The following is a 22,438-nucleotide window of genomic DNA, read 5'->3' as shown; positions in this document are numbered from 1 at the left end:
GGGGAGCTCTGCAAAAGCTGCTGCAGTCAAACACTTTCCCCTGCTCTTTTGCCCAGTGGCCAAATCCCCTCTCGTCTCTCATGTGAAGATGGAGAGGGATATCTTCCTCACCTCAGAGAGTCTGTTCCTATATAAAAACAAGCCCATTAATTTCAGGATATGTCCCCCAGCCCCTCTGCTTAGGCAGCAAGCTAATAAGAATGCCAAAATGAATACAAACTGGTTCAGCCCTCAGAAATGCCATTAAGTGCTGCTGGGCGGCTTCCACAAAGAAGGGGAAACATACGTAAACTAAGGGCAAAATGAGGTCAGCAAAGCAATCTCTGGGACTGCAGACTCATTTCAGCCGCTCCTCATAACAATTTCTCAGATCAGTGAAAGAACAATTGCAGCTGATTACACCCCCCCCACCCGAAAAAGCTCCTAATAGAAAGAAATGTCAAACTCCATTTTGACAGCTGTGTCCTTGGCCAGCTGCTGCAAATCTCCGGCACCTGAAGTGTCACTCGTACACAAGATCGGGCCCTCCAAAGATGGGAAGCGGTGCAATTTCACAGCAGCCATCAATCAGGAATTCCAAGCATGAATTTCATCAATAAAAATATTCCCATAGTGTGGTGGCCCACGCTCACCCTGAGAAGTGCTTGCTAGTTATAAACCAATCTAGGCTGGTCCTCAGTGCCAGCAGCATTTATTTGCTTAGATTCTTTTGTATCATTCCTATTTACCGGTCCTGTAAATGCATTGAAATCGAAAGTCACTGTTGTGTAAGATAAAGAAGGATCTATTTTCACTACTGGAATATGTGCAGTTTCTTGTCTCCCAGCCAGACTGAACGAGGCTCTGTGCATGTAAAGCAATGTTCTTGCCCCAGGCACCCACAAGGCACACGTCTTCCTCCTTGGAGCCTGCCAGAGGGCTGCATTTCAGACATCAGAGTTAGCGAACGCCTGTGACGTCCAGGTATTGACCCCTATGCAAATATGACACACAATGTGCTGGTGTCTGGATGGTCTGGAGGTGGGAAAGACTGGCTGGGCAGGGATGTTCCTGCTCCTCCCCCAAGGGTGACCACTTACGCACCCCTCAAAAATAGGAATGCTTTGCCAAAAGAGAGGACAACGACATGCACAACATTTGCACACCCTAATTAATATGTATAGATTCAAATTTAGAAACAATTGCTATAGTTTAAAGAAATCTCATGTAGCTCGCCATAGTGGGGAAGACTCTGGCCAGGTGACCTGTGTCTGCTGCCCAGGTGGGGACTATTGCTGGACAATTTCAAGAGCCCTGCTCCCCCTTCTTGGACTTCCTTATTTTTAAACTGGACTGGACTGGACTGGACAGTGCTTAAAACAGAGGATGGTCCTCTCTAAATTTAGGACACATGACTGCCCTGTCTCAAGTCTGGTCTGAACGGGCCGCCCCTAGTCTGCTTTGCAAATCAGATCTCAGCACTTTTGCTTTATATGTTCTAGTCCACTCAGAGTCATCTCTAAGATGTGCCACATCTTTCCCTTAGAAAGCAGGTGCTCCAACATTTCCCTGTGAGTGAGAAGAACTTTTGGGGGGTCTGCTCCTCTCTGTTTTCTTAAATTATCCACAAATTATTGCTCTCCCTTCTTTAGGGTTCTCACTTTCCCATAATCTCTGAAAATGCCTCTCTGCAGTTTGACCTCGCTAAAAGGCCCCACTTCTAAAACTAATTTTTAGATTGCAGCAATCAGTTTTGACAAATTGAATCTGACAGAGTCATTTTTGTCCAGCCTGCTGTACTTATTTTGGGCATCAAACCATGCAATAAATTCAGATCTTTGGAAACACAGTATCAGCATATTTCTCACTTTTACACAGAGTAGAAAAACTACACTATAAGGGAGTGTGTCGGCCAAAGTGTGCAAAAGAAGGATCAAACTTTTTTTATGTATGCCACAGCAGCAGCAAGGATACTCATTGCTAAGGGCTGGAAAACTCAAGATTTGCCCACACTGGAAGAATGGCAGATGCAACTGATGGACTATATGGAACTGGATGAGATGACCGGCAGAATCCAAAACCAGGGAGAAGAATTGGAGGAGGAGAACTGGAAGAAGTTTAAAGACTATCTACAAAAGCATTGTAAACTGTATGAATGTTAAGACAAATGTAAGATCTGCAACATCAGGGCTCCAACAAATTAATAATCTATATGTGTAAAAGTTAATGTAATTGAAAAATAAGATAAATTGTGGATAAATGGTACTCTATAATTAACCTTTGACAAGAGAAATTTAAAAGATTAAATTTGAGATTTGAATATTGGGAAATTTTAATAGACAAATTAAATTAAGTTAATAATTTGCTGGTAAAACTTATGAGTTTAGAGAGTAGGAACAAGAGGCGTGAGGAAGTCCAAGGATGTTTATGAAATGAGGATATCTGAATTTGGTATTTTTTTTATATATCTTTATTGGCAAACAAAAATTTAATAAATATTATAAAAAAAAAATAAGGGAGTGTAGGAGCTGCTATTCTATCCCCCGAAGGGCTGGGAGAGGAAGAGAGAGGGCAGGAATTGCTCTGTACTATTTTGCGTCTAGTCAAGGTTCCCAATCTCTCAGTTTTATAAATAAACGTATGTAATGTGGCAGAAAGACATCAATGAGGACATGCTAATAATGAGAAGTCACATAGCAGCCCAATGAGCGAATGCAATTGTTTAGACCTAAAACATTATTCCTTATGCACATGTAGAAATAGTCTTGGAGAGACTATGGAGGAGCACATGAGGACACAGCATTAGAAGATAAGGACCGAATTAGTATAATGCACTTTACCCTTTATTAGGCTATTCATGCATGTGATCCTTCCTCCTCTGTTTCTTTCTTTTTTCTCTCATTTTCTTTTCTTTTTATTTGTCAGCTAGACCTCTGCTATGAGTTTCTGACTAGACTAGGCAGGGAGATGAGTAGGAAGTGGAGGGGAGCTTCCCTGCATTATTTTACTGAGAAAAAAGAAAATGCTGTAACAACTTGCTTGTTACTGCAATTATTTACCATCCCTTAGAGCAAGACACATCAATAGTCCAACAACTGAAGGTGCATTCTCACAGCGCCCCGAGAGCAGCATCCTGCCCGCCTCTGCCTCCCACTCCCGCCTCCTCCGCCCTCTCTCCCGCCTCCTCTGCTGCTCACTTGATGCCCCCACATCCCTCCGCAAGTTCTTGATTCCCCTAGCACTGCTGGAACGTATAGATGAATCCAGGGGCACCACTGGAGGGGGGCTGAGCTCTCGGGGGCCCCTGCATCATTAATTGGCTCAATATTCAGGGGGCCAAGCGCAGAGTCACGGCTTTCATGGCCGGCTGCTGGGCGCAAGATTGACAGGAGCTGCAGATGGGAGGAGAAGCCAGCTCTCGGGATGCTTAGCATGTGTGTGTGACATCACACACACGCGGGACACCCCCCCCCATCTGCCCTGTAAGTTGGCACATATGTATGAATCCAGACATCTGGAGAAACCTGCTCTACGCCCCTTCCGGCTTGTACACATTCAGCTGGCTCCAGTCTGTGATGGGGAGGTATTTTTTGTCTAACAAACTATGATCCACAATGTCCATGTGCTACACTAGGAAATGGTGCCATGATCCTATGTAAAATGTTACCTTTTTTGCAGTATGGACCGTCGTATGCTGTCCCAGAGCAATCGCAGGAGTAGCCATGGTATTTTTCAACACATTTGCCACCATTCTTGCAGTACATCCCAAAGCTGGTGCAATGACCTGAGCACCCAGGTTTCACACCAGGGGTGACTTTGGCTCTCTCTTCTAAATCCAGAGTCAAACCGTTCATTCTTAAAGAGCGAATGCAGCCCAGAAACCCCTTCTGTCCTCCTGCGGCACCTGGGCAAGAATGGAAAATGCTCAGTCGAAAGATGCTCCTTCTAGATGGCAAATAACCGCTTTCACATATTGCACTGGAGGGTCAAAAAGAGAAGAGCCAGGGATTGTTTCCACAGGTTCCCCCCCTCCATGGGCAGACCTGAGGAGAGAGGTGTGTGGAGGGACTGGCGACTCTACCAGAAGGCCTTGCCTGGAAACTGGGTTGGGGGAGTGGGGTTGGGGGTAAGAGGAACCAGGTCTGGCCCCCTTACATTCATTCCCAAGGAGCCCTTCTGTGAAACTGGTTGTAAGCATGGGAAGGCACATTGACTCCCAGCCCTGACAGCTTCCTAAGCAAGTGGATGCCCAGAATGAGTCACAACTATCTCCTGAACCAGTCAACATTACGACCAATTGCTCTTTACTGCTAATCATTCTGAAGGTAGGAGACATGCAATTAAGATAAGTGCCATTCTTGTGCAAATGAATTTAGAGTCCAGCCCTAACAGAGACTTAGCCAAACCAATTTCAAGCTTCCTGTGATAGGAGTGGCACTGTTTTTTTACCCCCAGTTATATGGCTACTAGTAATCCAAATACAGTGGTACCTCAGGTTAAGTACTTAATTCGTTCCGGAGGTCTGTACTTAACCTGAATCTGTTCTTAACCTGAACCACCCCTTTAGCTATGGGGCCTCCTGCTGCTGCCACGCCGCCGGAGCACGATTTCTGTTCTCATCCTGAAGCAAAGTTCTTAACCTGAAGCACTATTTCTGGGTTAGCGGAGTCTGTAACCTGAAGTGTATGGAACCCGAAGCGTATGTAACCTGAGGTACCACTGTAGTCCTGAGCTCAGGCTGGTACTGTCAACGGTTATTAAAGTGTTTTGGTAATATTAAACCTTCAAACCTTTATTGAACAAAATGGATAAAATGTAAAAAAGAAACAATTTTCAGACAATAAAAGAAGATGCAAATCCAAGATACAACTCTAATATGAGGAAACAGGGAGTTCGGTTTCCCCATTGACTTTCAAAATGTCCCAGCTTCACAGTTTTGCAGGCCAAGATAGACCTCGAGGCCCTAAGAGCCTTTCTTTTGTTAAGTGGGAACAAAGCATGCATCATCTTTGAACATCTGGAAATTAGGCCAAGTAAATCAATTTGGCTCAATAAATCAATTAAAGATAAATTTAAAACACTCATTTACCAATATTACCAACTAATACCTTAACCAGCCCTTCCTTATTTTCCTGCTTCCTTTAAACAACTGCCACTGCGCCCCCCCAGCCTCTTCGTCCATTCAGTGCACCCATTTACCAGGCGACCCCCTTCATTCTTGGCACCCCAGAGTTCTGGATGCAGCACCAGCGCAGACCGGAGGGTGTGTGTGTGTGTGTGTGTGCGTGCGTGCGTGCGTGCGTTGCCATTGCCCATAAAAATGCAATCTCTCTCATCAGGACCACAGTCCAATCTGGGACTGGATTTGAAGGTTTATTTCCAGAGTTGAAGCTGAGAGACAGAACTAAATGCTGCTGATGTTCAGCCCATCCCGCCACTCAGTGAGCTGATGGAGGTGGTCTTGGAGATGATGCTGGAGAGCCCCTTCCCAGCATTCAGGCCAAGCGTCTGACCTCTGTGGCAACCATTGGGCTATCTCACAACATCAAGGCCCCAATGCATGTGGTGGAAAACAATGTCATTCTGGTCTTTGGCTTTTTTTTAAAAAAAACAAAAACCGTAAGATGTTATTAAGACTTTTCATAGTAGATTACCAAAAAAAGCAAATTAATCTAAACAGTCCTTTGGTAGCTCAGCCGCCCAGAGCACCCACTTACCAACATAGAGCTGGCTGTAGAGCTCCAGGCGGGTGTGTCCTTCCGTGGGGGCCTTCCGAGTCTCTTTGGGGAGCTGGTCCACCTGCAGGCTGGCCTCCTTGACATTCCGCTCCGCAGTGACCCAATGCCACTGGTCATCATTGAGTGGACTAGGCGACCTCACATGGATCTCCACAGGGCCATTTCCAACATCAAACGAAAAGGAGACATCTGTTGCAGCTGATGAGAAAACGATAATGGTGTTTGGTTTGAGGTTGGGGGGGGGGCGGGGGGAAGAAAGAAATTCTGTTTTACATGAATGCTATTGAAACCAACATGGAAACTATACTTTACAATTAACTGTTATATTTAAGTTGCAATAGAGATTTAATTCTCAATTAGAATAAAGAAAACACTTTTTAAAGACCATGGAGTGGTCTTATAAATCAGAAGGGGGTCCTTTGGGCCCTTCAGAGGGGGCTGAACTGCCTCAAGCATGGCAATGGCTAGAGATGATGGGAGGGAGAGCCAAAGGGTCTCCTAGCTGCAAGCTACATTCAAAGACAGAGAGAACAAAGTAATGAAGGAGGAAGATGTAACCTTGTGCGAGGAAGCAATGTGCAATCTGTAAAACCAAAATAGGTTTAAAGGTGAAGATGGGGTGGAAAAAACGCTATAAATAAGTCAGAGATTAAAAAAACACTATAAACAAATCAGAGATTAAACAAAAGGGGGGGGGGGGAAGCGATGGAAAATCACTTAGAATTTTTTTGCTCTCTGGTGCCATCTGGTGTTACGTCTTTATAACGCATACAAAACACTATTTCTTGACTAATGTAGCAGAGTCCTAGGTGTTTGCATAAATTAGCATCCAGCTAGGTATTGTTATCATTGCATATTTATTTTTTACCCTGGCTTTCCATTTACAGATAAAATTGGAACAGCTAAGAACACAGAGGTGGAATCATTAAAACCAATTAAACATTTATAGAATTAAAATTATATATAAATATAAAAGATTTAACAGTCATGCCAGATGAACCTCATTTCTTTTTTTGATGGACTTCCAAGTTTGGTGGATTGGGGGATGCTGTGGACATAGTGTATGTAGATTTCAGTAAGGCTTTTGACAAAGTCCCCCGTGATATTCTTGCGAAGAAGCTGGTAAAATGTGGGGTGAACGAGGTAACTGCTAGGTGGATTTGTAGCTGCTTGACTGACCGAACCCAAAGAGTACTTGTTAATGGTTCCTCATGGAAAACATGATAAGTGAGGTGCCACAGAGTTCTGTCCTGGGCCTGTTGCTGTTCAACATCCTTATAAACTACTTGCATGAAGGAATTGAGGGGATGCTCTTTCAATTTGCAAATGACACCATACTGAGAGGGGTAGGTAATGCCACAGAATATGGATCCAGGATTGAAGATGACCTTAACGGATTGGAGAACTGGGCCCAAACCAACAAAATGAATTTCAGCAGGGAAAAATGTCAGGTTCTGCACTTAAGCAGGGAAACCAGATACAGAAATATAAGACGAGGGACACCTGTGAAAAGGATCTAGGGGGTCTTGGTGGACCACAAGCTTAACATGAGCCAACAATGTGATGCAGCAGCAAAAAAGGCTAATGCTCTTCTAGGCTGCATCAACAGAAGCATAGTGCCCAGATGCAGATCAAGGGAAGTCGTAGTCCCACTCTATTCTGTCTTAGTCAGACCACACTTGGAATACTGTGTCCAGTTCTGGGCACCACAGTTTTAGAAGGATGTTGACAAGCTGGAACGTGTGCTGAGAAGGGCAACCAAGATTATCAAAGGTCACCTACCATCAATACACAGGAATTGTTCTGTGCATTGTACCTTCCACAGCCACCTTAGTGTATTCTGAGGTCTGCAACTGCTGTCCTGGCTCCTTGGCGTCCAAAGTGAGAGCATGGAATCAATTTTGCAGCTCCAGTGACACAGCATGTCTCCTGACAGTCCTGCTTCTGTGTGTGACATTCCTGCAGGGGTTTGTCTCCTGCAATGGGTGATATTCCTTCTCTCTAGAAGCTCCTCCCACATCTCTGTCCCAGGATAGACCACTCTGCTCTAGCAAAACCCCCCTCATTTCCCCCAGTGGCTTGAAACATGGATAGGCAGGCCTCATGTTGCTGTGCCTTCTCCTCCAGCAAAGCCACCAGCCCTGTTTCGAAGCTCCCAGAGGCTGCAATCAGCCACGCAAAGCTTCTTCTAACAAAAGAGTCACCTGCTCCCTATAACTAGCCCCGTCAGCAATCTGGCTGAAGCTCTTGGAGCCTAGGGGTGCCATACACCTGGGATTTCCCGGGCACAGGCAAGCTTTTAAAAAAGCACAAGTTGAAGTTTCTGAGCACTTTTGAAAGGCAGCCCCAAGTAGAGTGGATCACAGTAAACCAAACCATGTATCTTTAATTAGTTATTCAGCAATTAAAGGTATGGGGAAGTGCACATCTTACTGGCAGGGTAGGCAGCAGACAGGAAGGGTGCTGATTTCTTTACTCCCTCACCTCAATTGCAAGGCTAGGAGCCTCAGAAAAGAGGCCCCCATTGGCACAGATGAGAACTTTTTTCTCATCATTGCATAGCTCCTCTAGCTATGCAATCTCTCTCTGAGTGAGCTGTGGAGGGGGTTGGTTGGTGAGTGAGCGAGCAGGGAGAGATGCCCCCTCTGTCCCCCCCTGCATGAAATATTGTAAAAAGAAAAGAAAGGTTGGGAGCTTCCGATTTCTCCTTTTAGACTCAGCTTATATAGGCATGTTGTGGGAGAAAAGGCACCCCGATCAGCTGCTGATGATGCCAAAATGGGCAGTAGAGAAAATAACTGAAAACAGGAGAGCAGTGGGGATTTGGAAATCAAAAGAGACAAAAACCAACAACTAAAAATTAACGCCTTATTCTAAGTACTGATTTCAAGTTCATGTCGGATGCCCTTTCCTTCCCATGTTATTAACTGCTTCATTCCCTGTGAAGAGCTCCATAGCAGAGCAGCTGCAGCAGCCACATTGTGCGCACTGCAAAAGCCAGCTTGTCAAAATATGGCCTAAGAAGCCATGAGGACTGAGCATTCAACACTTTCGCAATGCAATCCCACCCATGTCTCTTCAGAATAGAGCTTTCTCCCATTTATAGGTCTGCAGCCTCAGCAACCAGGCTGTGTTGGATTCCCACTGTTCAGTGGCTGCAAAGATCAAATAAAACTTGCTTTTCTATTTCACATAAAATATCCTGTCCAGTTCCACAGGTGGGGCTCACATTTAGTCAGGCCCTGTTCTACTCTCCTGTTGGCTCCAGAGAGTGAGCAATCATATTTTCTTCATATCTTTAATATCTAATGTATATGTTGGATTCTTACAAACAGGATATGAATATGCAGCAAGGGACTCAAGAATGATGCTCAAGAGAAAAGGCTGTCCACAGAAAAACATGTGTGCATTATTACAATATTCTAGAGGCTTTATCAAATGCTTTCCAGAGGCCTATCAAATCTGATCATATAAAACATGAATCTCCATTGTGTGGGATATATTGCTTCTCATGTTATTATTCTCCAAGGCAGAGAACTGTAAACTTATTTTTATAAATACCAGTGGTGTTATCAACTCTTTACTATTGATTTTTCTCTTGGACCAAACTCTTTATTGCCTCTGGAAAGTTTTATGAATGTTATTTGCTCTGAACTAACACAACCTCTGTTTAACCTTTCCATGAAACTATAAAAAGTAGTTGTTGTTTTTGTGTGTGTGTGTATTCATACTGATATTCAAGAAAGTGTGTTTACACAAAGAAATATTTATTGCATCTACCAACTAAATGATCAGCTGCTGGATTAGGCAATAAAAAAATTGGAAAGTCAGTTGGGAAAGCTACACAACTTAGATCTTACCTCGAAAGAGGCATTCCATTCACATTCATCTCTATAGGGAATGTTAGCCAGGGATGTATTCTCTGAGCTCTCATGAACCACAGTATTCTCCAAGCAGGGAATGAGGGTGGTGGGGACTGGGGAGCATGTGGCCCTTGAGAACTCCAACTCCCATCAGCCCCAGCAAGCATGGTCACTGGTCAGGGATGAGAAGAGTTGCAGTCCAACCACACCTAGAGGGCCACAGGTTTAGGTTCTCGAAATTGTACTTTGCCACACAAGCAGATGCCTGGAAGGGCTACAAAATAGAGGACTTCTGGGTTGGCGCCACTGGCAATGGCGGAGCTCCTCCGATCGGGAGGAACTTGCTCCGTGGAAATCAGGGTCTGACCGCCATGGCGAAGGCAGACACCCTAAAGTCTCGAAAAGCCTTTGGCAAAGGATTAAATTTCCAGCGGTTAAAATTATCAAACCCCCCTTGGAAGCAGGAGAAGAAGGGGGAAATTTTGGACCTAGCGAGCCTGCAGGAGAGAGTAAAAAATCAAATTACCACTGCTCTGAACCTGGAAACGGGCTGCCAGAAAGAGTGACATTTTGGGAGAGTTCATTGACTGTGAACAGAACGTATTTGACAGCTAGCCAAATAAGAGAAATATACTGTTTCCATTGTCCTCTTCTGCATTTAAAAAGGAGGAAAAGTAACTGAAAATTGAAACTATCTTTATTGCTTGAGTTGTGCTTGAAAGGATTGATACAAGTGGAGATTGTTTCCCTCTAGAGGGAGCTTTTGAAACTGTTACAGGAGTAGAACTGGGGAATCTCCAGCTGCAAGATAAGAAATTGTGAGAACCAGGGATTGACCTTGGACCATTTAAAAATGTTGACAGGAGAAGCCATAGTGACTGCATTATGTAGGATAAGCTATTCGCTTGAACAGCTTCACAAGAAGACGGATGATATGACTACTAAAATTGACAACTTGGGACAAAAAGCGATTAATTTGAGACAAAAAGTGAGCACCAACACAGAAATTATTCAGGACTTGGTACAGGAATCTACTTTGGCAGGACAAATTGTGGAGAAGGAGAAAGCTGTTGTTGTCAAACCTAAAGTAATACAAGTGGGATCCTTAGCCTTACAGAAGCAAATTGAGGATTATAAGTTGAGGCCTTTTATGATTGAATCTAGAAAAAGTCAGATTTTGAGGATTGGAGCCCGGCTTGGACTGGAGAAGGAAAGTTGGAAAGATCCCTCTATGCAGGGATTAATGGACTTTTGGGACATGGACTTGGGTCAGGAGGAAATTGAAGGTCTGGGGGCCTTTGGATTTGGAGGAATCTTGAAACATGTCCTGAAACACTTTATGGATCTTAATTTTAACTGTCGAGAAGGAATAAAAGCATTGTTAGGTTGGAGTTTCCCCGAGATCTGCTCTTTAGCATTAAAGAATATGAAGAAGACCTGCAGAAGGGACTTGGAAAAGAGTTAAGAGCCTCGAACATAAGATCTCCAGGTTGATGGACTATATGGAATTGACAGAAAGGACTGGCAGAATCCGAGACCAGGGAGAAGAGAGGGTGGAAGAAGATTGGAAAATTTAAAGTTTATTTATAGAAATACTGTAAAATTAATGAGTGATAGAAAAATGTTGGAATGAAATTTTATGGCCTTAGTAGAAATGTTATAAGGGGTTAAGCATATATATTTTAGTTTTAATGGAAAATAAGGTTAAAAATATGTTAAGATATTTATAATATGACAGAAAATAGAGAAAGGTTGAAAGGATTTGCTGAAACAATTAATAGAAGTGGAATACAAAAAGGGAGGTGAGAGGAGGTCGAGGAAACAAGGGAATGAAAGATAGAGTATGGAAAAGGTGTGATGTATGTTTTTAAATTGTTTTTGTTTTGTTTTGTTTAGGGTTAGGGTTAGGGTTTTGTTTAGTTTAATGTGTTTAGTTTAATGTGCTTTTTGTATTGTTTATATATTGTATTGTATTGTTTTTCTTTTTTCTTGTTTTTCTCTTTTGTCTTTTCTTTCTTCTTTTCCTTTTTTGTAAGCTTTAAAAGTAATAAATATTATTTACTAAAAAAAAAAAAAGGAAGGGCTACAAAATAAAATCAACACCATCTTAGCTGAAAGGGCTTCACAGTTAAGGAGCATTGTTGGGGCATTACATAGATCTTTATTAAGATTTCCTGCCAGGGATCAGTTCGGGAGGCGGGCCCACAACTTCGTTCCTACTACCCAAGCAACTTATTTTCATAGATATATTTTCACAGAGGGCATCATCTGTAAAATAAATCCCCAAAACTGAAATTCCACCAAATTTTGCTCTACTATATTAACGTGTTCTGCCTGTCCACATACATGAACCTTATAATATATACACAAAATGAAAGAGCCTCATCAGGAAGGAAACTCTTTGTCTGAAACTGCAAGTTTATCCCTTTGACTTCTGCCAAGAAAACTTTTCTTAATCTGGGAGATGCCGCTCTAGAGCTCATCAGTGGGCACAACTTCTTCATCTTCAATCACACTTCCAAGCAGAAGTAATCCACTCACCATGTGAAGCAACATACTCATGACTCCTGGAGCTGGTTTGTATATGCATGCAGGTCACTTGATCTCTCTGTCAACAGAAGTCTTGGGCACCTTCCAATAGGACAGCTCATTCTCAGACGCCTTCCCTATCAAAAATGGTGTGAAACAGGGCTGTGTTCTTGCCCCAACCCTCTTTGACACATTCTTTTCCCTGTTGCTCTCATATGCCTCCAGCTCGACTGAAGATGGTATGGACATCCATACAAGGAGCAACAGGGGTCTGTTCAACTTGACACGTCTCCACGCCAAGACTTCTCAGACAGATGTCATTTGCAGATGACACAGCCGTGACTGCACACTCCAAGGAAGCTCTACAGAGACTCATCAACCGTTTTAGCCAAGCCTGCAGGAGGTTTGGCCTCACCACCAGCATGATGATGACCAACGTCTTGAGTCAAAACGTTGTGAGCCCTCCATGCATCAGCAACGGTGACCACACACTTGTGGTGGTTTGTCTCCCTGGGAACCACCATAACCAGCAACCTCTCTATCAGTGCTGAGCTGGACAAGTGTTTTGACCAGGCAGCTACGGCAATGGCTTGCTTCTCCAAAAGGATCTGGAGAATGTGATGTTCAATACCAAGATGAAGGTCTACCAGCCTTGCATGTTGAGCATGCTGCTTTATGGAAGTGAGTCGTGGGCAACTTCCAGCAGTCAGGAGCGATGCCTCAATGCCTTCCACATCGCGATCTACTGGTAGATCCCTGGTAGGTGTTGGTAGATTGCAGTCGATCACTGTGTCCCTTTCCTTAGCGTTGGTAAAATAGAATGCGGCCCCTCGCCCCGCCCCCCATTGTTGCACAATCTGCAGAGCAGAAGACGGAGTTTACTCAGTGAGGCTGTTTGTTTCCCCAGTGATCTGTAGCGGGTAGATCACTGCCAATTTTTACTTTTGTGAGTAGATCACAGTCTCTTGGGAGTTGGCCACCCCTGCCCTAAACCATATTCAGAAAGCAAACGCTCCCCATTGCAGGTTTAGCAACATAGTGCTCTCCTAGAAATATGAGCAAAAGTAATGAAGGAAAGCTGCATTGAGGATTGAGTGCAATGGAGTTGTGTTGTGTTGTTATGTGACTATGTTCCCAGTTACTACTAGACCCTGAGATTGGTTGCTTGGACTAGCAGGGATTAATATGAGGATTATCATAGTCTCCAGACAGTTTACAGATATCACCCCCACCCCCCTTTAGCAGGAGTTTGAGAGAAATACCAGTGGTGTTCTAGCCACTGACATTATGTTATGACAACAGTTACAGAGGCATGTAGAGGCAAGTAGGAAACTGACTAAAAATGGGGGGGGGGAACCCTAACTTAGGCTGCAACCCACCCAAACAAAGGAGGCCTCCCCAACCCACATCAGGCTTGCTTGCTAATTCTGAAATTTAGTTTGCCCTAAAACACTGGGGTGTCAAGCAGGAACTGAGATGTTGGACCCAGGTTCAACCTTCCACTAAGTCATGAAGTGTACAGTTATTGGCCCAAGGGCACCTCTCATGGGTTGAACCTACCTCATAGGTTGTTGTGTGGATTAAAGAAGGAAAGGGAAACATATATCTCAAGCACCTTGATGGGATATAAATGTAATTTAAAAAGTGAAGGAATCTGTTAAGATTCATTAGCTGCACTCAAGTTTAAGCACATAACATTCCATGTTGGACTGTAGCCATTAAATTTAAGACAAAACTCATTTCGGAGCAGATGAGGGACACTCAGTCACTTTCTCTTCTGCAACATTGGGTTGAGTTCATTGCTAGCCCTGTTCAGAGGACCTTCACTGAAGTTTATTGAAGTGACTAACATGGGACCATTAATTTCAATGCATCTACTATGAAAAGAAGTAGAATTGACAGGCTAGTTTTACAGAAGATGCTAGATGCCCAATGCCTTACCTTTGCCTAACATCCCATTAACGCTGTGAAAATACTCACATTTCAGCTCAAGTTTGATGAAGTCTGTATTCCCCAGATTCTCAAGAAACACTCCATCAGCTGCTGATGTTTTGAAGTAGAAAGAAATGTCAGCACTAGTTTCCCCTTGGAAGGTGGAGAAGTGGAGATATGAAGATGGAGTAATGAATGAGGCTGCATTCCAATAATTCTCTGTAGAGACATAAGAAACAAGGAAACAGGCATTGGTGTCCCAGCGTTCTTTTTGAGCTATGAGTTACTTCTAGTCAGAAGAAATAAAAAATGGAGCTGAGAAGGGATGGGTTTTAAATTCCAAATAGACTACAGTACTCTTCATGTGCCTATGTTTCTTTAGAAACCTACATTTTTTTTAAAAAAATATGGTTTTATTGATTTTCAAGGTATAACAATTACAAAAAAGATAAAAATATACAAAAACAAAATCCCAGCTTACTCGCTTCTCCCGTCCAGGATTTATCGATCTAGTTGTTTGCAAAAGTCCAATCTGTGGTTTCAGTAGTTGCCATTCTTCAGGGTTATCAGTAAAGTATTTTGTAAAAGGATGCCATATTTCAACAAAATCACCTACATCATTTGTTCCAGTCAAAGTAGTTAATCTCTTTGTTAATTTTTCTGATACAGCAACAGACCATACATTCTGCTTGCGACACACAGATGCTCCAGTCCTTTCCAATTATTTCTTTATAACAAAGATCAGATTGCCCTTCTTTAAAAATAGTTAACAATCCCAGGGGCTTTATGCAATTTAAGATTTTAAGTTTAAGCTACAAATCCACCAGGTGGGTGGTGTTTTTTTTTTAACATATTGCTGAGAATGGGCGCAAAACACAACTGAGGCCAAGGTCTTAATACAATTCAGAAAAAGTGATCAGTTATATCACACAGGATAGATGAACCATTCAAGAAGTGCCAAAAACTGCCATTAGATCTCAGACCGTGAGCCAAATGAGCTATCATATAACGTGGCACACTTTCCCCAAACTGGCTCTGATTTGAGTTATGGTACGCAGAACAATCTAGGATGGATTTTCATATGGAAGATAAGGGGCTATTTTATCTTTCTGCCAAGCAACAAATGTCTACTGATTGCAAGCCCAGTTATAAACTTCCGTGATTATGTATTTAGAGTAACTAAAACCCAAAAGTCAGGGAGTTGTTGGCTGTGCGAACAATGCAAGCAATTGAGATTCCGAGACAGATAAGAATACACATAATCTCATTTATGAAACAAGCTTCCTGCAACAGCTTTGCAAAATCTGACACCTGCTAGTTGCTGTTGAAAATCAATTCAGCTTTTATTCCCGTAATAATAATAATAATAATAATAATTTATTATTTATACCCCGCCCATCTGGCTGGGCCTCCCCAGCCACTCTGGGCGGCTTCCATAAAAACCAAAAATACAGTAAAATATCACACGTTAAAAACTTCCCTGAACAGGGCTGCCGTAAGTGAATGGGATCTGATGGAAGCACTCAGACTTTAGGGTCTCTGATGTTTCTCATCCAATAAATACCATTCTCAGCTCTTCCCAATGCTTGTTAGGCATATCTAAGGTGGTATTCTAAGTTTCACTCAGAGGAGACCCAATGAAATTAATGACCAGATCCATCAATAGCAACAGGTCTACTCTGAGTAAAACGACCACCAAAAAGTAACAGTGAAGGAAAAAAGACAATGGATTGCCTTGTTGAAGAAAATGATTGAGGGGCAGAAGACAATGGCTCACATGCACACCTGTTTGTGTGTATGAAAGCATGTATTTGAGATGTACAAAAATATTAGCATGCATTCCTGGTTATTAATTTATAATGCTTTTGTGAAAGATCCAAGGACAAAATACTCATCTGCGTGTCGTACCCATCCCCTCCAAGTGTCCCTATGTCCCAGGGAGAGTCCCAGAATTAAAAAAGCCATCCTGGTTTCTGATTTGATCCCGGGATGTTCCTCTTTCTCCCACCAGGGTCACTCCTGCCAAACTCTGGGAGGAGGAGGACTTGCCACTTGTCCTGGGCAGCACCGGCTGCCGGGGAGCCTCTCTGCAGTGGCATAGCATGGGGGGTGCAGGGGGGGCCGGCCGCAACATCTGGGGGTTAGGGGCCGCAAATCCAGGGGTTAGGGGGCGCAAATTACTTGCCTTGCCCCGGGTGCTGACAACCCACGCTACGCCACTGCCTCTCTGTGGCCGCTCCATGGCTGCAACCACTGGCCTCCTCCCTTGCAGAAGAGCAGGCAAGGAGGAAGAGGAGAGGCTGCCGCCGCTGCCCACCTTCGCATGAGGGGCAGGTGGAGGGCAGGGCCACCCTGGGCGGGAAGAAAGGGGGAGCGGAGCAGAGAGCAAGGAGTCTTGATTTCTTAAGAAGAATACTGTGCATCCACATCTAATCTCACACATCTAATTTATTTATTGTGTGTGTGTGTGTGTAAATCTAAAAAAGAATAAAATAAAACTGAGATTAAGGGCTTTTCTCAGGACAGAGGAAGGCGTGTGTGCTGTGTCCCATTGGTATAGGGGTGGTGAAAATGTGGGTTCAAGGAGGGTCAGTTGGGGACGAGTGGAAAATGTCCCTATTTCCACCTGAGGAATTTTGGAGGGTATGACGTACCACCTGAAAATGGTAACAACAACAACAACAACAATAATAATAACAATAATAACAACAATAATAATTTATTTATACCCTGCCCATCTGGCTGGGTTTCACCAGCCACTCTGGGCAGCTTCCAGTAAAATATTAAAAATACAATAAAACATCAAACATTAAAAACTTCCCTAAACAGGGCTGCCTTCAGATGTCTTCAAAAAGTCAGATAGTTGTTTATTTCCTTGACATCTGGTGGGAGGGCGTTCCACAGGGCAGGCGCCACCACTGAGAAGGCCCTCTGCCTGGTTCCCTGTAAGTCCAGAAGGGTTGAATGCCATGAGAGAGGCAGGAACATCTTCTTTTTAAATCTAAGGGCTTATCCACACTTAAATTTTGCCCTGTTCTTTCCAGGCTGTGCTTTAAATATCCACCTCTGAGTGTGTTCAAGGAGAGGTGTGGCTTTCCCTGCTAAAACCTGCTCTTTTAGGCCGGAAGGTTTGAGGCCTAGTTCTCCAACTGTCACTCCTCATTGGAGTGACACTCCTCCAACTGTCACTCCTTATTGAGAATGCCTGCCGGAAGGAGAAAATGAGGCGCAAAGAGACAGAAGACCATTATTGAGACTCACAATTCCTCTAAAACAAAGAATCGGCAGAGAGCCAACGCCATCTGCCCTGGCTCAGAAACAGAGCGGGTTGAGGAAACCGAGAAAACGGAGCAAATAGAACAAACAGTGCGTAACAACGTTGGGGGAACCTCACCCCCCCCCCTTAAGGAGGATGTCAATGACCCGACCCCCCTCCTCCCAGACAAAGCTAATCCGTCCAAGAGGGCAAGAGCAGGAGCAGGAGGGATTCCTCCCACTCCTAACACTGACCCACCCAGGCCTCTAGAACAAGATATCAGAGGAGCCTGCTTTCAACCGATTCCGGATACGCACCCCTACCAAGAGATTTGCATGTTGTCTGCAGAAACTATGGTTCTGGTTCTCCAAAGACTGGAAGAAATCCTCACTAGAATAGTTAACATTGAGAAACAATTGGATACTAGTTCCTCCCCTTTATATGCCCAAGGGCTTAAAAGGATGATAAGAAATGACTCTGTTAACAACTCACCAACTCAAACTATGGATGAAGTGAGGTCCTGTCAAGTCTTGCAAACGAACCAGATAATGCCTGAGATTCACCGATATACTCATAGGTGGATGAACCGCAGACAAATTACTATGTCCTTGTCTTAGCTCCTGAATTACCATTACTGAAATGTAGATCTAGAAAATTTCCACTTCCTGCCTACCTTGAGAAACACCATGCGCTTATTTATGACCTTTAGGTCATCAGCCCTCCCATCTCGACTCATGGAGATAAAGGATACCCTATGGTGGTTCCATTCTCTCCACCCAGTGAGAGTATTTAAGGACGAAACTAGGAGGCAATTGGTCCCTTGCATAGAGTCAAAGCTAATGCAGATAAGGGAAACCAAGCTCAACACTAGAAACACTAATTGCCCGAAGGAAGAAAAGAACTTTGTAAGCCTAGAATTACAAGACCTGAAGAAGAGGCTAATGAATATAAAGACTGAGATTTCTACCCAAAATATAAGGACAGTAGAGCCTAGAGCACAATATTTGAAGACGTCCAACAGCTCATTATCCCATAGAAAGACATCAGTGCTACTCCCTGTTCCCTTTTCAAACGACACCAAATTAGATGAGGAATTTGGCGCCTCCGACATTTCTATGGCAACAACACCTAAAGAACTCTATGTTGCTGACAATCTGGAGATATCCAACACCAAATCTACATCTGGACCTTTGCCTAATGTTCCAAAAACTTATCAGAATGATCAGCCTTCTCTACTGTACTCCTGGCGAGACAGGATGGACAGATCTTCCGAATTCGAATCTGGCTCTTTGTTGGCCAGTGATCCACATTTTATAACACATACCTCATTAATACTTCCACAGCCACAGATAGAACCAACAATCCTCCAATTAACCCAGGAGGGAGAGGGGGATTGACAGTTAATGAAACACCATGGGACTGTCCCCCCCGCTTGGGGTGCGGTTGGTTGGGTTTTATCTTCTAGGGATACTTACCCTATCAGACCTCCACCTCTTTCCCATACCACTTTGACCCATGAGTCCTGGCCCAAGGATGACTTGTTATTGAGGGGATGTTACCCATCTATTGGGGAGGCTAGTATGGGATCTGGGATTTCCACAATTGAAGGGCTAGAGAGGAATGGCGGTGGGGCTAGATATCTCTATCGGCGAAGGGTTTCGAGATGCAGTGATCCTCGAACCCCTTCCAATCTACGCCCCATCCCAAGGGATGAGGGTAGGGAGAGCAAGGATTACACACCTCCGTCATTGGTGCTGTGCAATGCCAGGTCCATAGCAACAAAACCGCCACCATGCATGACTTTTTTGTCTCACAGGGGATTGACCTGGCTTGCGTGACGGAGACCTGGGTACGGGAAGGCGAAGTAGTCTCCCTACATGAGATAACACCCCCAGGTTTCTCTGTCCTCCATCAATCGCGGACTGTGGGTCGGGGGGGAGGAGTAGCGTTGTTATTCCGGGAGGATTGCTCTTTCAGAGCTCTGCCATCACCGGCGATCTCTGGCATTGAATGTGTTGGTCTCGTGTGGGGCACCAAGGAGAGCTTGGCTGTCTGGCTGGTGTACCGACCACCCAGCACACCTGCAGCCACCCTGTCAGACCTGCTGGAGGTGGTGGCGGGCTGGGCTTGGAGTTCCCAAACCTACTGGTTTTGGGAGACTTCAACGTCCATGCCGATGCCGCTCCCTCCTCACAGGCTCTGGACCTAGTGACTTCCATGGCAACACTAGGGCTCTCCCAGTTTGTTTTGGGCCCCACTCATCAAGCAGGCCACACGCTGGATCTGATCTTTGGGGCTGGCATAGATGTGATCATGCTCCCCGCTGTGGAAGTGCCATGGTCTGATCACTATGCTCTGAAAGCCAAGATTGACTTCCCGCTCCTCCCCGGCTCAGGTGGCGAACCTATTTGGGCTCGTCCGCGAAAACTGATGGATCCTGATAGATTCCGACAAGCCTTGCAGAACCCTGCTCCTCCTGCCGACTCATTAGATGACCTTGTTGAGGACTGGAATAACTGGCTCTTGGCAGCTATTGATGAGATCACGCCTAAGCGCCCTCTGCGACCCAGTCGAAACTGGGCACCTTGGTTTACTGAGGAGCTCTGGAAAATGAAGCGGGATCTCAGAGCGACTATGGCGACGGACTCGTGACGGAGCCTCAAGAACATCTTATAGGACGCTTATGAAAGCCTATGAGCAGTGGCGTAGCGTGGGGGGTGCGGGGGGGGGGGCGGCCGCACCGGGCGCAACATCTGGGGGTTAGGGTTAGGGGGCGCAAATCCATGAGATAGGGGGCGCAAATCCACGGGTTAGGGGGTGCAAATTACTTGCCTTGCCCCGGGTGCTGACAACCCACGCTACGCCACTGCCTATGAGATGGCTATGAAAGCTGCTAAGAAATCTTACTTTGCAGCTTCCATTGCATCCACTAGCTCTTGCCCGGCACAACTTTCTTAGAATAATTAGGTCAATAACGTCCTTAGGAGGACAACCAAATATAAGCACAAATTCGACCCACAGCTGTGAGGCATTCGCGAGCTTTTTTGCGGAGAAAGTCCTGTTGCTCCGCCGTGACCTCCCTGCCAATTTAGATACAGTGACTGAACTGGAGACCCCTCGACTGACTTCAGGTCCAGTGTTGGACCATTTCAATCGGATACTCCCTACTGATGTGGATAGATTCCTCCAAGTTGGTAGGCCCACCACCTGCCTCCTTGATCCGTGTCCGTCTTGGCTGATTAGGGAGTGTCCAGATGTTGCGCGGACCCCCCCTGGTTGAAATTATCAATTTGTCCCTTGACACGGGGACATTCTCAGGGGAACTGAAGGAAGCAGTGGTGTGTCCACTCTTAAAGAAAACTTCATTAGATCCCTTAGACCTATCCAATTACCGCCCAGTTTCAAATCTTCCATACCTGGGTAAGGTAATTGAGAAAGTGGTTGCTGAACAGCTTGGTATGTTTCTGGAGGAAACATCGGCATTAGATCCATTTCAGTCCAGTTTCTGTCCTGGTTTTGGGACGGAGACGGCTCTGGTTGCCCTAACAGATGATCTCCGTATACAGCTGGATCGAGGCGGGTCAGGACTGCTGATCCTTTTAGATTTGTAAGCAGCCTTTGACATGGTCGATCATGATCTTCTGGACCACCGCCTCGCAGACGTGGCTGGACCACAGCCCGTAACTGGCTGTGCTCTTTTATCTCTGGTCGGGGACAGAGGGTGGCACTAGGGAGGGAAATGTCGTCGTGCCACTCCTTGGTGTGTGGAGTGCCGCAGGGCGCAATTCTCTTCCCGATGCTTTTTAACATCTTTTTGAGCCCCCTTGCCCAGATTATCCAGAGCTTTGGGCTGGGCTGTCACCAATATGCTGATGACACTCAGCTCTATCTGCTGATGGATGGCCACACCGACTTGGCCCCGAACACACTGACCAGATGCTTGGAAGCTGTGGCTGGATGATTTCATGGGAGCCGATCAGTGGCGTAGCGTGGGTTATCAGCACCCGGGGCAAGGCAAGTAATTTGCGCCCCCTAACCCGTGGATTTCCCTAACCCCCAGATGTTGCGCCCGGTGCGGCCGGCCCCCCTGCACCCCCCACGCTACGCCACTGAAACTAAATCCTTCGAAGACAGGGGTCCTATGGCTGAGTTGGGATGGCATGGGGATGAGGGACCAACTCCCTTCTCTTGCGGGGGCCCAATTAGTGCCATTGCCTTCTGTTAAGAGTTTGGGTGTAATCCTTGATGCCTCCCTTTCCATGGAGGCGCAAGTTACAGCAACAGCCAAGGCGACATTTTTCCACCTTCGCTGCATCAAGCAATTGGTCCCTTACCTTTCCCGCCCCGACCTGGCCACACTGATCCATGTGACGGTCATCTCCAGGCTTGACTACCGTAATTTGCTCTACGCGGGGCTGCCCTTGAAGCTGTCCCAGAAACTCCAGCGGGTACAGAATGCTGCAGCGAGGCTCCTCATGGGGTCTCTGCCATGGGAGCATATTCACCCAGTGCTTTTCAAGTTGCACTGGCTCCCGGTGGAATACAGGGTCAGATTTAAGGTGCTGCTTTTGACCTTTAAAGCCCTTCACGGCCTAGGACCCTCGTACCTACGGGACCGCCTCTCCTGGTATGCCCCACGGAGAGCCTCAAGGTCCATAATTAACAACACCCTAGTGGTCCCGGGCCCTAAGGAAGTTAGATTGGCTTCAACCAGAGCCAGGGCCTTTTCAACTCTGGCTCCGGCCTGGTGGAACGCTCTGCCTCATGAGACCAGGGCCCTGCGGGATCTGATTTCTTTCCGCAGGGCCTGTAAGACAGAGTTGTTCCGCCTGGCCTTTGGCTTGGAGCCAGTTTGATTCCCTCCCTCCCTCTCTTTCTTTTTTCCTTTCCTTCTCCTCCTGCGATGAGGCTACATTTTAATATTTTAATGTTCCATTATTTTAATGTTGTATTTTATTTTTGTTTTTAAGTTGTAATCATTCATCTTGTTTTTATTATTGCTTGTAAGCCGCTCCGAGCCCGGCCTTGGCTGGGGAGGGCGGGGTATAAATAAAAAATTATTTTTATTAACCTCACTTCTCATAGTGAGGGAACCGCCAGAAGGCCCTCGGAGCTGGACCTCAGTGTCTGGGCAGAACGAT

General features: G+C 45.2%; 1 protein-coding gene across 2 annotated transcripts in view; it reads right to left on the bottom strand.

The window, feature by feature from the left end:
• Positions 1 to 22,438, bottom strand: part of CNTNAP2 (contactin associated protein 2) — a 1,058,844-nt gene that overhangs the window by 56,234 nt on the left and 980,172 nt on the right. For both annotated transcript variants that reach the window (XM_083706252.1, XM_083706253.1), the window contains 3 exons: positions 14,090 to 14,260; positions 5,697 to 5,915; positions 3,647 to 3,883 (listed from right to left, as the gene is read on the bottom strand). In XM_083706252.1, the coding sequence (XP_083562378.1) occupies positions 3,647 to 3,883; positions 5,697 to 5,915; positions 14,090 to 14,260 (627 nt within the window). The remainder of the gene's footprint in view (positions 1 to 3,646; positions 3,884 to 5,696; positions 5,916 to 14,089; positions 14,261 to 22,438) is intronic.

The sequence above is a fragment of the Podarcis gaigeae genome (genome assembly GCF_964106915.1).
Source record: "Podarcis gaigeae genome assembly, chromosome: 12".
NCBI classification, from domain to species: Eukaryota; Metazoa; Chordata; class Lepidosauria; order Squamata; family Lacertidae; genus Podarcis; species Podarcis gaigeae.
The sequence above is the reverse complement of the archived record's forward strand: the minus strand, read 5'-3'. Positions and strand labels throughout refer to the sequence as shown.